Source organism: Rhineura floridana, chromosome 3 (genome assembly GCF_030035675.1).
Source record: "Rhineura floridana isolate rRhiFlo1 chromosome 3, rRhiFlo1.hap2, whole genome shotgun sequence".
NCBI lineage: Eukaryota > Metazoa > Chordata > Lepidosauria > Squamata > Rhineuridae > Rhineura > Rhineura floridana.
In genome coordinates, this window is record NC_084482.1 from 195,932,396 (window position 1) to 195,947,970 (window position 15,575).

General features: G+C 43.2%; 1 protein-coding gene across 1 annotated transcript in view; it reads right to left on the reverse strand.

The window, feature by feature from the left end:
- LOC133378848 (neural proliferation differentiation and control protein 1-like) overlaps positions 1-15,575 on the reverse strand; it is a 33,394-nt gene that overhangs the window by 8,524 nt on the left and 9,295 nt on the right. The window contains exons 3-7 of the mRNA XM_061613461.1: positions 7,241-7,354; positions 5,180-5,407; positions 4,438-4,504; positions 1,060-1,144; positions 611-687 (exon numbers count right to left, since the gene is read on the reverse strand). Coding sequence (XP_061469445.1) covers positions 611-687; positions 1,060-1,144; positions 4,438-4,504; positions 5,180-5,407; positions 7,241-7,354 — 571 coding nt within the window. The remainder of the gene's footprint in view (positions 1-610; positions 688-1,059; positions 1,145-4,437; positions 4,505-5,179; positions 5,408-7,240; positions 7,355-15,575) is intronic.

A 15,575-nucleotide genomic window follows, 5' to 3' on the forward strand; every position in this document is an offset into this window, starting at 1 on the left:
CAGCCAACGGTGTGGGATGATGGGAGTAGCAGTCCAGTAACATCTGGAGAGCCACAGGTTCTCCACTCCTGGACTTGATGACCTTTAAGGTTTCTTGCAAATTCCAGCTCTTTGATTCTATGGAGAAGGTCTCTGAGCTGCTCACAACACAAAGTAAAATATGCAAAAATACAATAACCAAATAAAAACCAAATAAAGGTGTGTGTGAAAGAGAGAAGAATAAAAACCAGCGAAGTTAAAACAGGGTTAAAAGCTACAACATAATTTAAAAGGCCCAGGAGAAAAAGGACTTAGCCTGATGTTGAAAAGACATTAGAGCAGCCTTCTCTAATCTGATCCCCATTTTGGATTGCAACTTCCCTCAGCCCCAGACAGCAAGACTGTGTTGTAGTCCAAAACATCTAGAGGATACTAAATTGGGGAAGGCAGGTCTACTCTGACAGGCAGTTGCTCTCAAGGGTCTAAGGCTGAAGCCTTTCACCAGAGATCTTTTAGCGTGAACTGCCAAGGACTGAGCCTGTGACCAAACATGTCCTGTGTGGCACTGACCTATGGCTCCTTCCCTACTAATGGTTGCTTCACACACAGAGATCTGGAAAACAGCACTTACTCTTCACTGGTGAGAAGTTTCTTCTGATGTTGATAGTGGTGGACTTGGCAAGATTGAGCTAGTCGAGAGTCCATGTACTAAGGGGGACCAGAGAGAACATAAGACCAACCTTGCTGGACCAGACCACAGGCATCCTGTTTCCCACAACAGCCAATCCCATGCCTCTGGGAAGCCCACAGCACACTGCCTCTGGTACTGGAGGTAATATATAGCTATCATGGCAGTGAGTTAGTTAGCAGCCATCACCTCATCCTTTGGCAGCAAATTCTATAGTTTAACTGAGTGTGGGGTGAAGAATTACACCTTTTTGTTTATCTGGAACCTCCCACCATTCAGCTTAATTGGATTACCCCAATGGGCTTGAGAATTATGATCTAACGATTGTCAGGGGTTTCCCAGCACTAACCCCCCCCCCCAACTAAGCATCAGCCAATGCCAAAGTCACATACTGCGCTGGGCTGATGGTATCGGTACTGGTTCCCCCGAGAGGCTGTGTATGCCATCTTCTGAGCCAAATGTACCTCTTTCTGTAGCCTGGAAATTAATCAGAGGATTTTTTTAAAAACAGATAACAAAACACCTCACCTTCTATCTGAATTTTGCACTTGTCTGCGGCACCACCAGCAGAAGCTCTTATGAACAGCCTCGCTGCAAAGTTGCTGATTCACCAATGTTTTAAATCTGAGGAGGCCACATTCCTTCCGTGAGCAGGTATGTGTGTGTGGGATACATTTCAATTGCAGTATATGACCTTTTTGAGACCAGATCAGCATAAGATGGTTAATAGAGTGCTATTGAGCATGTGCACAGTGAAAGATAAGGGCAGTATCTTTCACAGGGAAAAAAATTAAGAGTTCCAAATATGGTGTGATCCTCCCTGCCCCCTGACATGGTGTAATGGCTAGAGTGTTATCCTTTGACTAGGAAGACCATGAAGGTTACAGCATGACCTTGGGGCCAGTTACTGTCTCTCAGCTTAATCTACCTCACAGGGTCCTTGTTAGGATAAAATGGCGTGCAGGAGACAATGTATGCAACCCTGAGCTCCTTGTAGGAAGGATGGAGAATAAATATAATAAATAAAAATACTAGGAATTGTAGATCAAAAGGAAAGGTAATCTCCCTTCCTCTCCCTTTGGCCACTGCAGCCTTCCCCGTTCTGGCCTTCTGTTGTTGCATCTGGCTCCTCCAACCCCCATCCCAACCATCTCGTTGTTGACAACTGTGTGAGATCTTTACTTCTGTCCCTGAAACTGGAAAATAATAGGGAAGCTGCCTATCCCAAGTCAGACTGATAGTCCATCTAGCAAATTATTGCCTACTCTGACTGGCAGAATCTCTCTGGTGTCTCAAGCACAGTTCTTTTCCGTCACTTGCTACCTGATCTTTTTTTAATTGAAAACACCAAAGATTAAACGTAGGACTGCCCTCTTCAAAGGTCCGGTACAGCGTGTTTGTCCTTGCCTTTAAAGCCCTCCATAGCCTCACCATCACCACCAATTGTTTCTCTGCCCTCTTGATGTGTCTCAGCCTATGACTTTCAATCCCTGTGCTCCAAGATCCTCAGCTACCTGATGGTCTTCTGCAGAAGTGAATGGGGCAGTGCTGAACTGCCGGCCTCCCCACAGCAGTGTCGTTGTCACTTACCAGTATGGGGTAGGGCAGGGCAGTGGTGAGGTTGAGGGCTGTGCAGGCATGCCACCGGGAACACTGGATTGGGTCTGCTGGTGTGCCCACATTGTCCTGACTCACTGCCACCCTCCACCCTCCTGATAAGCAGCAGCACAGCGCCACCCCTTCACCCACTCCTGGTCTCCCACTTTCATAAACATTTCCTCCCATTCTCTCTTCCTGCCCTGTTCTTGAACACCCTCCCAGAACACCTACATCCTACCACCTCTCTCTTTCTTCCTTCAAAAAATAACTTCTATTTTAAAAAAAATGTTTAGGGGGCTGGCCGTCAGGGCTGGCCCTACCATTAGACAAAATGAGGCAACCCCCTCAGGTAGTAGATACTGGGAGACAGAAGCGACAGCCCCCCAGCCATTCCTGTCTGTCAGAGGACAGAACTGTGTATGCTACCCTGCCTGTACTGCCCCTCAAAGCATCCTGCTGCCTCAGCCACAATAGAGGACATTATCCTGAAGCCAGAAGGCCAAGCCGGTCAGTCGACTTCTGTATGTTGAATGGGAGGTGCGGAAGGGGAGCTTGTCTTTTGCCTCAGGCAACAAAATGCCTCAGGCCAGTCTTGGTAATCACGTTAGTCTGTTGCTGCAAAGATAACAAAGAGCCTAAGGGCACTTTAAATTTAAAAGTTATTTTTAGTCTTTAAAGTTGTTAACCTTTGTTGGTCTTTAAAGTCTTTATAGCAGCACAAAGGTTGTTTCATCTCTTCAATGGCATTTCAGATGTTTTGTCATCCCTTATTCAAACCAACCCTAAGTACATTTAATGTTATTTGCCCATGGTCGGTCCCTTTATTTCTACTGTTCGGACAGTGCTTATTAGCCGAAAGGGCACCACGTGTGTAAAAGAGGGGTGTATCAGCCCGCTTGGGTGAACCCCAAGAATTGCAGGAGTACAAAAAATATTTGAGGGGAAAAAACATAAGTGGGGGAGGGGAATTCCAAAAGCCTTCCTTACGAGGACCGTGCATGCTCAATAGGCACAAAATTCTGACTGAGGCTTTGTGACTGAGGCACCCAAAGAATCCTGGGAACTGTAGTTTACCCCTCCCAGAGCTACAATTCCCAGCACCTTTAACACACGACAGTTCCCAGAATTCTTTGGGAGAAGTCTTCTGCTTTAACTGTATGGTATGTACACAGCTTGACTGTTGGGGGAAAGAATATAAAATCATGGATGGGGAAATGGAACAGAGCATCTAGAATCCCAGACAGCAGCTCTCCATGCTGCAACATTTTATTGCAGCTCCCACTAGTTCCTTTATTCTATTTGTCCCTCTTTTAGTCTGCCCCCTCCCCCTGTCATCTCCTCCTCGTCTGAAATTTAGATTTTAATCTCATTGGGGCAATGGCCTTGTTGTTGTTCTGTGCCTTTAAGTCAATTTTGACTTAAGGCAACCCTATGAATTAGCGACTTCCAGTAGCATCTGTTATAAACTCCTCTGTTCAGATCTTGTAAGTTCAGGTCTGTAGCTTCCTTTACGGAATCAATCCATCTCTTGTTTGGCCTTCCTCTTTTTCTACTTCCTTTTGTTTTTCCCTGCATTCTCTTTTCTAGTGAATCATGTCTTCTCATTGTGTCCAAAGTATGATAACCCTCAGTTTCATCATTGTAGCTTCTAGCAATAGTTCTGGTTTAATTTGTTCTAACACCCAATTATTTGTCTATTCCTTTTTCCATGGTATCCGCAAAGCTCTCCTCCAACACCACATTTCAAATGAGTGGATTTTTCTCTTATCAGCTTTTTTCACTGTCCTACTTTCACATCCATACATCGAGATCGGGAATACCATGGTCTGAATTATCCTGACTTTAGTGTTCAGTGATACATTTTTGCATTTGAGGACCTTTTCTAGTTCTCTCACAGCTGCCCTTCCCAGTCCTAGCCTTCTTCTGATTTCTTGACTATTGTCTCCATTTTGGTGAATGACTGTGCCGAGGTATTGATAATCCTTGACAAGTTTAATATCCTCATTGTCAACTTTAAAGTTACATTAATCTTCTGTTGTCATTACTTTAGTCTTCTTGATGTTCAGCTGTAGGCCTACCTTTTGGCTAATGGAACTTTGTACAGTGCCAATAACATTGATGCCACTGTATAAATAACAACAGATATATAAAGGGGAATATACAGTTCTTACCTGTACCAGCAAATGGCAGCAACCACCAGTCCAGAGACCCCTGTCACTGTGCACATCACCACAAGAGCTGTAAGGAACACAATTAACCCTCTGAGTGTCAGATACAAATGGGCATGACAAGGTGCACACACCACATTCCCCTCTCCACGCACCCCAGCTCCCTTATTACCCCCTGTCCATAAGAGCATAGCTGGATCAGGCTAATGGCTCATCTAGTCCAGCATCGTGTTCTCACACTGGCCAATCAGATGCCTATGGGAAGCCCAAGAGTGCAAGAACACTCTTCCCTCCTGCAGTTTCTAGCAACTGGTATTCAGAAGCATATCACCTCCACCTACGGAAGCAGAGCATAACTATCATGGCTAATAGCCATTGACATCCTCCATTAATTTGTCTAATCCTCTTTCAAAGCCATCAGTGCCTCTTGGTGGGAGCAAATTCCATAGTATTACTCTGCGCTGTGTGAAGAAGTGCTTTTTTTTTGGTCTGTCCTGAATCTTCCAACATTCAGCTTCGTCGGACTTCTCCAAGTTCTAGTGTTATGAGAGAGGAAGAACAACTTTTCTCTACCCATTTTCTTCATGCCATGCATACTTTTACACAGTTCTGTCATGTCATGCCTTTTCTCTAAACCAAAAAGGTCCAAAAGCTGCAGACTTTCCTCATAGGGGTGTTGCTCCATCCCCCTGATTATTTTGGTTGCCCTTTTCTGAACCATCTTGGCTGAGCTACTCATACTCACTGAGGGACACAGCTTTGTTCAGACTAGTAGCTGGAGGTCGAGACCTTTGCTTGAAGTCCACTTTCACTCTCCTTGGGGGTATGGTGGCTGAGACTGGGGTATCTTCATACAACTCAGAAGAAGATGGGGCACTGCTCATAGAATAGGAGGCATTTGTGGGGAAAGTGGTGGGGAAGGAAGTGGAGAGGAAAGTGGGGGGATTGGGTGGCTCAACCCCCCCTGTGCTGCCTGAAAAGCAAAATAAACATATAAATAAGGGCTTCTCCAAGTGATCTGTTTATTGAGCATTCATCCTGGTTTGCTTGCACAATGCTTACACAGTGATTAGCCCACTGTTCTTCAACCTTGGCTGCCCAGATGTTTGTTTATTTTTATTTATTTTATTATTTGATTTATATCCCGCCCTTCCTCCCAGCAGGAGCCCAGGGCAGCAAACAAAAGCAATAAAAACACATAACATCGTAAAAACAGACCTTAAAATACATTAAAACAAAACAACTTTAAAAACTTTTTTTTAAAAAGCTTTAAAAACATCTTTAAAAAGGGTTAAAAAACATATTGTTTAAAATAATTTAAAAAAACATATTAAAAGCAATTCCAACACAGACACAGACTGGGATAGGTCTCAACTTACAAAGCTTGTTGAAAGAGGAACGTCTTCAAAAGGCGCCGAAAAGATAACAGAGATGTTGCCAGACTACAACTCCCATCGACTCCAGCCAGCTTAGCCAATGGCCAAGGGTGCTGGGAGTTGTAGTTCACAGCATTTGGAGATTGAAGGAGAGTGGCTTAGACTACATCTTTATTCAGCATTCATTCCAATTTGTTTATGGGGAAGATATGGGACAATGAACATTCATCCTGAATCCATCCTGAGTTGCTTGCATGGTGTTCATACCTCTTCCAAATAATAATTCATTCATTTCACACTTTTCAGTGCATTTCTCCATCACTTTCCTAACTGCAAAACATCTGGTGTATTTTTTTTAAGCAGATGTGTTACATTAGGGCGAAAGAGCTCCTTAATCCACTTTAATTGCATAAACCTAAATTTCTGGTGCGCACTTGAGAATTCCACCATCAAAACAGTGACAGTTCTGGAGACATCTTAAATTCAATTGAAGTATATCTCCCTGCATTATACCATCCCCTAGTGGAATATTGGGCCCAGCAATTTTCTTTAAGGGAAAACGCTCCCTGGTAACTCCCATAATGCAACACTTGGGTCTTTCAGTGTGGTAGAGAACATACTTGGCCTATCTGAGGCCACCTGGGGAGATTCCACTCCCACTCAACATTTCTATATAGCCACCAGCGCCCTGCTCATCAGTTTGGCATGCCACAATATCAGCGAGTTGAGCTGGGGATGGGAGGAGAGAGGAAGCCTTCCCAAGTTAGACTGTAATCCTGAGAGCTGGGGCTGCCTTGTTTCTTATACATCCTACATAAACCCCTCTGGCAGAGCCTTTTTGGCTGAAGAGCATGGTAAAAATGCTTTGAATAAATAAACAAGGAACAAATTATTAGGCCCAATATGCTTCCAATGAAGGTCTTCTTCAGGGAAATTTTTCATAACAGCCAATCATAATTTTTAATCTCCAGCAGAACACCTTCATCAAAGGTGGGGAGATGTGATCCTGAGAGCTATCAAAGGGACCTATTAATGCCACTGTGGAAAAGCATGCACAACTTACCAGTGGGATGGCCCCCTGAGCTGTCTTTGTGTTGTGTCTCCCCCACCCCCTTAAGTTGAAATAGCTATTTTTTTCTAGTTGTTTCTCTCTAACCCTAAGGACTAGAATAGGGGTAGCTAAACTGCGGCCCTCCAGATGTTAATGGTCTCCCACTCCCATCAGATCTAGCCAGCAGGGCCAATGGGTCAGGGATGATGGGAGCTGTAGGCCTATAACATCCAGAGAGCCAAAGATTCCCCATCCCAGCCCTTAGACAGTACTGAGCTGGACGGACCAATGGTCTCACTGGGTATAAGGCAGCTTCCTGCATCAAGCATATCAGCAGTGCCATCTTGGGGAAAGAGGAGCGTTTGTTGGTTTTGCATACCAGGCAAAGTGGTTTCCAGGGTTGATGGTCTCAGCCCCTTCTCATGCTTAGCCAGGAGGGAAATAATGAGACTGGGCAAGTCTTTGGGTTTCTTCTGGGTTTTTGTTTTGCTTTCTGAAAAAAAGAAAAGATTGAGAGAGAAAATGAAGCCCTTAGACACATCTTAGAGATCCCCCTCCCACTCCTCCCCACTATTCCCAGCCATTCAGCTTTACTTCTAAAGAACATAAAAAGAGCCTTGCTGGGCTAGATCAAATTAGGGCCGAAGCTCAATGGTGGAGCATCTGTTTTGCATGCTGGGTTCAATCCCCAGCATCAAAAGGTAAGGCTGAGAAGGTCCTCTGCCGGAAACCCCGGAGAGCTACTAGTAGTCAACGTAGACCAGGGGTTGAGGTATCAGTAACCCTCCACATGTCGCTAGACTACTACTGCCATCATCCCTGACAGTTGGCTATGCTGGCTAGGACTGATGGGGGCTGGAATCTAATGACATCTGGAGAGCCACAGGTTCCCCATCCCTGATGTAGACATTAAATGGACCAATGGTCTGATTCAGTATAAGGGAACTTTTTATGCTCCTGTCCATCTAGTCCAGCATGGAGCTTCCCATAGTGGACAAGCAGATGCCTCCAAGAACCCCAGAAGCAGAACATGAAGGCAATAGCCCTCTTCACCACCAGTCTCTAGATCCCTACAACTCACAATCAGTGGCATATTTCATCTGAATATGCAGTTCCATTTATCCAGAATATATTCCCATGGCAAACTGAGTGGGGATCCTTATGTGACCAAACTGACACCACACACACATGGACAAGAGGGAGATATTAGCAGGTTTGAGGAAACATCAGAGTTTAAACAAGTTAAACAAAATCTTTAGGGGAGAAAACCCTAAAGAGGGACAAAAATGAGAAAAATAGTCTCTGAGGACTCAGCTTGTTCACAGGGCACAAAATGCTGACTGACTGTTTGGGAGGGAGGCAGAAAACCAAGGGGAGGGGGAACGGAATGGAGTATTCTGGAAGAGGGCATGGCTGACTGCCTAGACACCTTAACAGGAGACCTGTTGAAGACCTGGCTCTTCAGGCAGGCTTTTGGGGTGGGTTAGGTTTCTTACTGTTATGGTTTTAAATTTTAATGTTTTAATGTATTGTTTTATCTTGTACGTCGCCCAGAGTGGCTGGACAACCAGCCAGATGGGTGACTAATAAATTAAATAATTAAATAAATAATAAATAAATAAATAACAGGAGCACTCATACTGCAACATTTTGTCCCATTTGACATATGGCTAATAGCCATTTATTTATTTATTTATTAAACACTGCTTATATTTTAGGGAAAAAATCTTAAGCAGCTTAGAACATAACATAAAACATCACATATAAAGATCAAATGCAAAAAAAGGAAAAAACATGTTATAAACCCCCACAATTAACTGCATATGGCATCCTCTTAAGCATCAAAGCAAATATTAGACTTGCAAATCAACTACAAAAATACAATTAAAATTCCACATTTTAGAACATGGTTAACAACTAAACAAAACATCCTCTAAACATCAGAACAAACTATTACAAATGAAAATCAACTGAAAAGTAAAAATTCCACATTTTAAATGACCTAATTGATAGCTAAGCAAAAGAAAAATAAACCCATTCTTTTCAAACCACCATGTGCTGAATTAATCATACAATTAAGCACATCTGTCCAAAGTCCAATTACATTCCCAGGCCCCATACAACTTCATCTAGCTACAGCTAAAAATACCTTCTGCTTAGTTCCACTCAAGCACACCCTTCCAAAATCTTTCACAACCATTAAGTGCATATACACTATAAACCAATATACTCAAACTTCAGTCTTCTAGCACACTCTCCAGTCACACCCTACACATTCTGCCACCACTCCCAAAATTCGATCTCACGTCTGCAATCAGCAGCCCACTCACTTATCTGCACCATGAGACTCGGGCAACGCTGGACAAATAGTACTGACATACAAAGCAAGTAACAATTCACACAAACACCCCCCCCCCCAGATAAAACATTCATCCAAAGCTCTGGACTTCGTTGCCACTTGATGCCCATTTGCAAGGTATATGGAGATGCAGAGGCACATGTCGGACATGTCACATACCTTCCTTCAGTTGTGGGATAGCGGGTAAGGCTTCCTGTTATTATTTTGCAAATGAAACCGCATGTAAAATTTCTATGCTTCGTCTCTTTTTAAGCCCACTAGCAGAAGAGGAGGCTGCTTTGGAGAGCAGCAACAAAGTAGAGGAAACTCTGTGAGAAAGGGTGACAGGAGCAGAAGAGCTAGAAGACACCCTTCACCACTTTCAACCACTCGAGGATGAGACTGGAGGACAGCCTGTGGTGGAAGAATTACAGGAGACTCCGTGTGACAATGAGCAAGAGGCTGAAGCTCAATCAAGCAGGGGCAATGAAACTACACCCTACAACAAGGAGAGAAGAGTACTAGTAGTGGGAGACTCCCTACTGCGTGGGATCGAAACCCAAGTATGCCGAGAAGATCCGTGGACTCGCCAGGTATGCTGTCTACCAGGAGGACAGATTAGAGGTGTGAAGGAAGGGTTGCCATCACTCATCAAGCCCACTGACAGGTATCCCTTTCTCCTCATCCATGTGGGAACAAATGATACTGCCAAACGGAGCTATGAAGAAATCACATCAGACTTTGAAGCTCTGGGAAGGAAACTCAAGGACTTTGGTGCCCAGATAGTTTTTTCATGCATCCTTCCAGTACTTAGAAGAGGAGTAGAAAGGGAAAGAAAAATACTCCGTGTGAATGAATGGCTACGAAGGTGATGCCGACATGAGAGATTTGGATTCTGAGACCACGGGCTATGCTTCCTGGAAGATGCTCTGCTGGCAAGTGATGGGCTGCATCTCACAAGGACTGGGAAGAATGTGTTTGGCCACAGCACGGAGAAGTTCATCAGGAGGGCTTTAAACTGAATCCTAAAGGGAAGGGAGACGTAAACTTGGTGGTAATGACTGATGAAGGCTTGTGCACAGTAACTGGAACAGAGAGATCGGCTCTAATAGAAATATAGTAAGGAAGCCAAGCCACAAATCACATGGTCTTCGATGTCTGTATACTAATAAGTACAGCATGGGAAACAAGCAGGACGAACTTGAACATTTAATACAGGAGGGTAATTACGACTTGATAGGTATAACTGAAACTTGGTGGGATGACTCCCATGACTGGAATACAGCAACTGAAGGATATAACTTGTTCAAAAAGAACAGAAGGAATAAAAAGGGAGGTGGAGTCGTGCTATATGTTAAAAATATATATCCCTGCATAGAAATACAGGAAGATGAGCTTGGTAGCTCCACCGAGAGTATCTGGATTAAAATTAATGGGGCAAGTAATAAAAAGAATATGGTGCTTGGAGTCTACTACCGACCACCCAATCAAGGAGAAGATGAGAATGTAACTTTTGAAAAGCAAATTGCCAATGTTTCGAGGAGGCATGATGTAATAGTAATGGGAGACTTCAATTATCCCAATATCTGTTGGGAGACAAATTGTGCCAAACACGGCCCCTCCAAGAAATTTCTGGCTTGTGTTGGAGAGAACTTTCTCCTACGGACAGTGGAGGAAGCAACCAGAGGTTCAGCTATCGTGGACTTGATTCTAACCAATAGAGATGATTGGGTGGATGAAGTGGCAGTTACGGGAACTCTGGGGGAAAGTGACCACACCATACTTGAATTCTTGATTTTAACAAAAGCAAAAGCTGAGAGTAGCCATATGTGCACTCTGGACTTCAGGAAAGCTGATTTTAATAAACTCAGAACAATGGTAAGTACCGTTCCACGGCAAGCAACTCTAATGAGAAAAGGAGTCCAAGATGGGTGGGAGTTTCTAAAAAACGAAATTCTAAAAGCGCAATGGCAAGCAATTCCAACAAGGAAAAAAGGGGGGAAACAGCAGAAGAAGCCAATGTGGCTTCACAAACTGCTTAGAGCTGACCTGAAAACAAAAAAGGACACATACAGCAAGTGGAAAGAAGGCCAGGCAATAAAGGAAGAGTACAGACAGATATCACAGAATTGCCAGGATGGGGTCAGGAAAGCTAAAGCTGAGAATGAGCTGAGGTTAGCGAGGGATGCTAAAAGCAACAAAAAAGCTTTCATCAGGTACATCCATAGTAAAAAACAGAGAAAGGAAATGGTGGCACAGCTATTCAGTGAGGATGGCAAAATGACAACAAAGAAAAGGCAGAAGTGCACAGTTTCTACTTTGGCTCAGTCTTCTCCCAAAAAAGGGTCTATGACCCTCCCGGGAAACATGAAGTAGAAGGGGCAGGATTGGAGTTTGAGATTATAAAGCAGTCAATCTGTAAGCACCTTGAAAACAATGCTGTGATTACTAGGAGCCAACATGGATTTATGAAGAACAAATCCTGCCAAACTAATCTTGTATCGTTTTTTGATCGGGTAACCTCCCTTCTAGACTATGGGAATGCTGTGGACATAATATATCTTGACTTCACCTTTTGACAAGGGCTCCATGATATTCTGATTAGCAAGGTAGCTAAATGTGGGCTGGATGGAACAACTATCAGGTGGATACACAGCTGGCTCCATAATTTTACTCAAAGGGTGCTTAGCAATGGTTCCTTCTCAAACTGGGCGGAAGTAACAAGTGGGGTACCACAGGGCTTGGTCCTGGGCCCAGTGCTCTTTAACATTTTTATTAACGACTTGGATGAGGAGGTACAGAGCATGCTTATCAAATTTGCAGATAATACAAAATTGGGGGGCACAGCTAATACCGTGGAAGACAGAAACAAAATTCAAAGGGACCTTGATAGGCTGCAGCATTGGGCTGAAAACAGAATTAAATTCAACAAGGATAAATGCAAAGTTCTACACTTAGGAAAGAGAAACCAAATGCACAGTTATAAGATGGGGGATATTTGGCTCAGCAATACGACATGTGAGAAGGTTCTTGGAATTGTCCTTGATCACAAGCTGAATATGAGCCAACAGTGCGATGTGGCTGCAAAAAAGGCAAATGCTCTATTAGGCTGCATTAACAGAAGTATAGTTTCCAAATCATGTGAAGTATTAGTTCCTCTCTATTCAGCACTGGTTAGGCCTCATCTTGAATACTGCGTCCAGTTCTGGTCTCTGCACTTCAAGAAGGATGCAGACAAACTGGAACAGGTTCAGAGGAGGGCAACAAGGATGATCAGCAGACTGGAAACCAAGTCCTACGAGGAGAGACTGAAAAAACTGGGCATGTTTAGCCTGGAGAAGACTGAGGGGAGATATGATAGCACTCTTCAAGTACATGAAAGGTTGTCACACAGAGGAGGGCCGGGATCTCTTCTTGATCGTTCCAGAGTGCAGGACATAGAATAATGGGCTCAAGTTACAGGAAAGTCAGATTTCAACTGGACATCAGGAAAAACTTTCTAACTGCTAGAGCCATACGACAATGGAACCAATTACTTAGAGAGGTAGTGGGCTCTCTGACACTGGAGGCATTCAAGAGGCAGCTGGACAGCCATCTGTCGGGAATGCTTTGATTTGGATTCCTGCATTGAGCAGGGGGTTGGACTCGATGGCCTTATAAGCCCCTTCCAACTCTACTATTCTATGATTCTATATGTCTGATGTCTCTGGTGGTCATATGTGTCAGGCGGTATTTATTTTATGTTTTTGTTTATAACTGTCTACTTGCTATCTCAAAACAATAGATATATATTTTTAAAAAACATTATTACCAAGTACTCTCCCTTACTACTTAGTTGGTGGTGTGGGCTGGAATCTATTAGTGAGGGAAGTTCGATTGAGCTGATTGGCTCTGGCTGCAGAGATAAAGGGACCCCGGAAGAGGGTCGCCTGCCAAAAAAGTAGCAGGACAGAGTCCCGGAGCATCCCCCCATGAATACACACCTGGGCTAGGGTTGCCAGGCTCAGGGCCTGAGACTGATCCTGTATCTTTAGGAGAAGAGAAAGTCAGCCAAGTGCAGGTGTTCTTGCAGCCCTGTACAGTAGGGCCCCACTCATATGGCAGGTTACGTTCAGGACCCCTGCTGTAAAGCGAAAACCGCTGTAAAGCGGAACACATTGAATAGAATGGGGCGCAATGCCCGAAAACTGCCGTAAAAGCGGAACAAGTGCTGTATGAGTAGGTCTTTAGTCTAATTGCGTCTAATTGAGACCGCTGTATTAGCAAATGGCTGTAAAGCGAGGTGCTGTAAAGCGGGGCCCTACTGTAATGGGAAAAACCACAAGGTGGAATTCTCCTTTTCCCCCGCACAACTTTTAAAGATACAGAAGACCTCTTGGTTGTCAGGCTTGGCCTCCAAAAGGTCTTCTGTATCTTTAAAAGTTGTGCAGGGGGAAGGGAGAATTCCACCTTGTGGCTTTGCCCATTACAGGTTCGTTCTGCACAATATAGGAAACGGACCTTTAGTGTGGCAGCACCTACCCTGTGGAATTCCCTCCCTTTGAATATTAGGCAGGCACCATCTCTGCTATCTTTTCAGCGCCTTTTGAAGACTTTCCCCTTTCAACAAGCCTTTTAGGCTGAGACCTATCACAGTCTGCGTCTGTGTTAGAATTGCTTAATATGGTTTTAATAATGTTTTTAACCCTTTTTAAAAGTTTTTTTTTAAAATGGTTTTAACGCTGTTTTGTTTTAATGTATTTTAAGATCTGTTTTTATGATGTTTTAAAGTGTGTTTTTAGCGCTTTGTGTGCCGCCCTGGGCTTCTGCTGGGAGGAAGGGCGGGATACAAATTAAATAATAAATAAATAAATTAAATAAATACAGTGTTGCAAGAACACCTGCACTTGGCTCACTTTCTCTTCTCCTAAAGATACAGGATCAGTCTCAGGCCCTGAGCCTGGCAACCCTAACCTGGGCACTCATTAAAAATTCACTCTATAGTTAACTTATAGTACAATGTATACATTTCTACTCTGAAGTAAGTCTTCATATTTAATAGGGCTTACTCCCAGGTAAATCAAATTACAGTAACCAGACCAGGCTAAGATTCTGTTGAAACTTTGAAACTGCAGTATACTGCTTTTTGGGGTGGGGGGACATAGGGTTTTACAGTACAAAAATGCATCATTCTCGTTAAAGTAAAAAATTATGTCTATTATACAAGGACTTAGGCTGCAATCCTAACCAGGTCAACTCAGAAGTTCCATAGAATTCAACGGCACAACAACCATATGAGGTAGGATAGGTTCAGAGTTAGTGGCTGACCCAAGGCAGTAAATGAGCAAAAAGAAATGATGGGTAAGTAAGTTTTACAAATGTGAAATTACACATGCTCAGTGTATTTTTGTTGCTGTTTATCAAGGCTTTGAGTGTTTTTTTATACAGTTGTACTTGTTCATTTTAAATACTGTATATTTTTAAATATGTTAAGTTGCCTAAATTGTGTTGTTTTTAGAGTTCTTTGCAAGGTTTAGGGTTGGCATTGGGGGAGAGCAGGGCTCTTGTGTCTTGAACAGCTGGGTGGCAGGCAGAAGTCTGGGGAAGCTTCACCTGTTGACATTCTGTCTGTTAGGTATATGATTATTATTGTCATATGGAGCTTCCTGCGCTGAGTGCTAAAGATGATGCATCACTGTATACTGGTGGAACACTTAAAACCAAAGTCCAAATGCCCTGTCATCAGTCAGGCTCTGTTCACCACTCTGAGTGGTTTACTTTTATCTCCTTCCTTTCATTTCCTTCAAAATTTGTTAAAAGTTGTTTATATTGCTATAACCTGCCCTGGGACCTTCTTGTGAAGGGCAGGAAATAAATATCATAATCACATTTGTTGTTATGATGAATAAGAGGGGACATTATTTAACGCTTCATTATGTATTTTTTCAATTAACAGACTAATATTACCATAGTTTTAGTCGCAATAATTTTTGAGGTTACAAAGGGGGTCCCATACTCATAAAGGTTGGGGACCACTGACTTATTTGTCTCATTCCTTTTCAAGCCTTCTAAGAGAGTGACCCATCACATGATTATCACCATGATCACCATCATTTATTACCTGCCCTTCACCCAAAGGTCCCAGGTGGGTTACAACATTTTAAAATACAACATTAAAAACCATTTAAAAAACAACAATGCCAAAATAGGGTGGGTCCTAAAAATACATGTCTCAGGTGTCAAAGACCAGGATAAAGAAGTGTGTCTTGTGGCAATGAGTTCCAGAAATTAATTAGGTGTTGTATTATAGAGTGCTTTCTTTTGTTGGCCTAGTATCTATTGCCAACCAATTTTATTGGACAACCACAACTTGCAGTATTATGAGAGATAGAAAAAC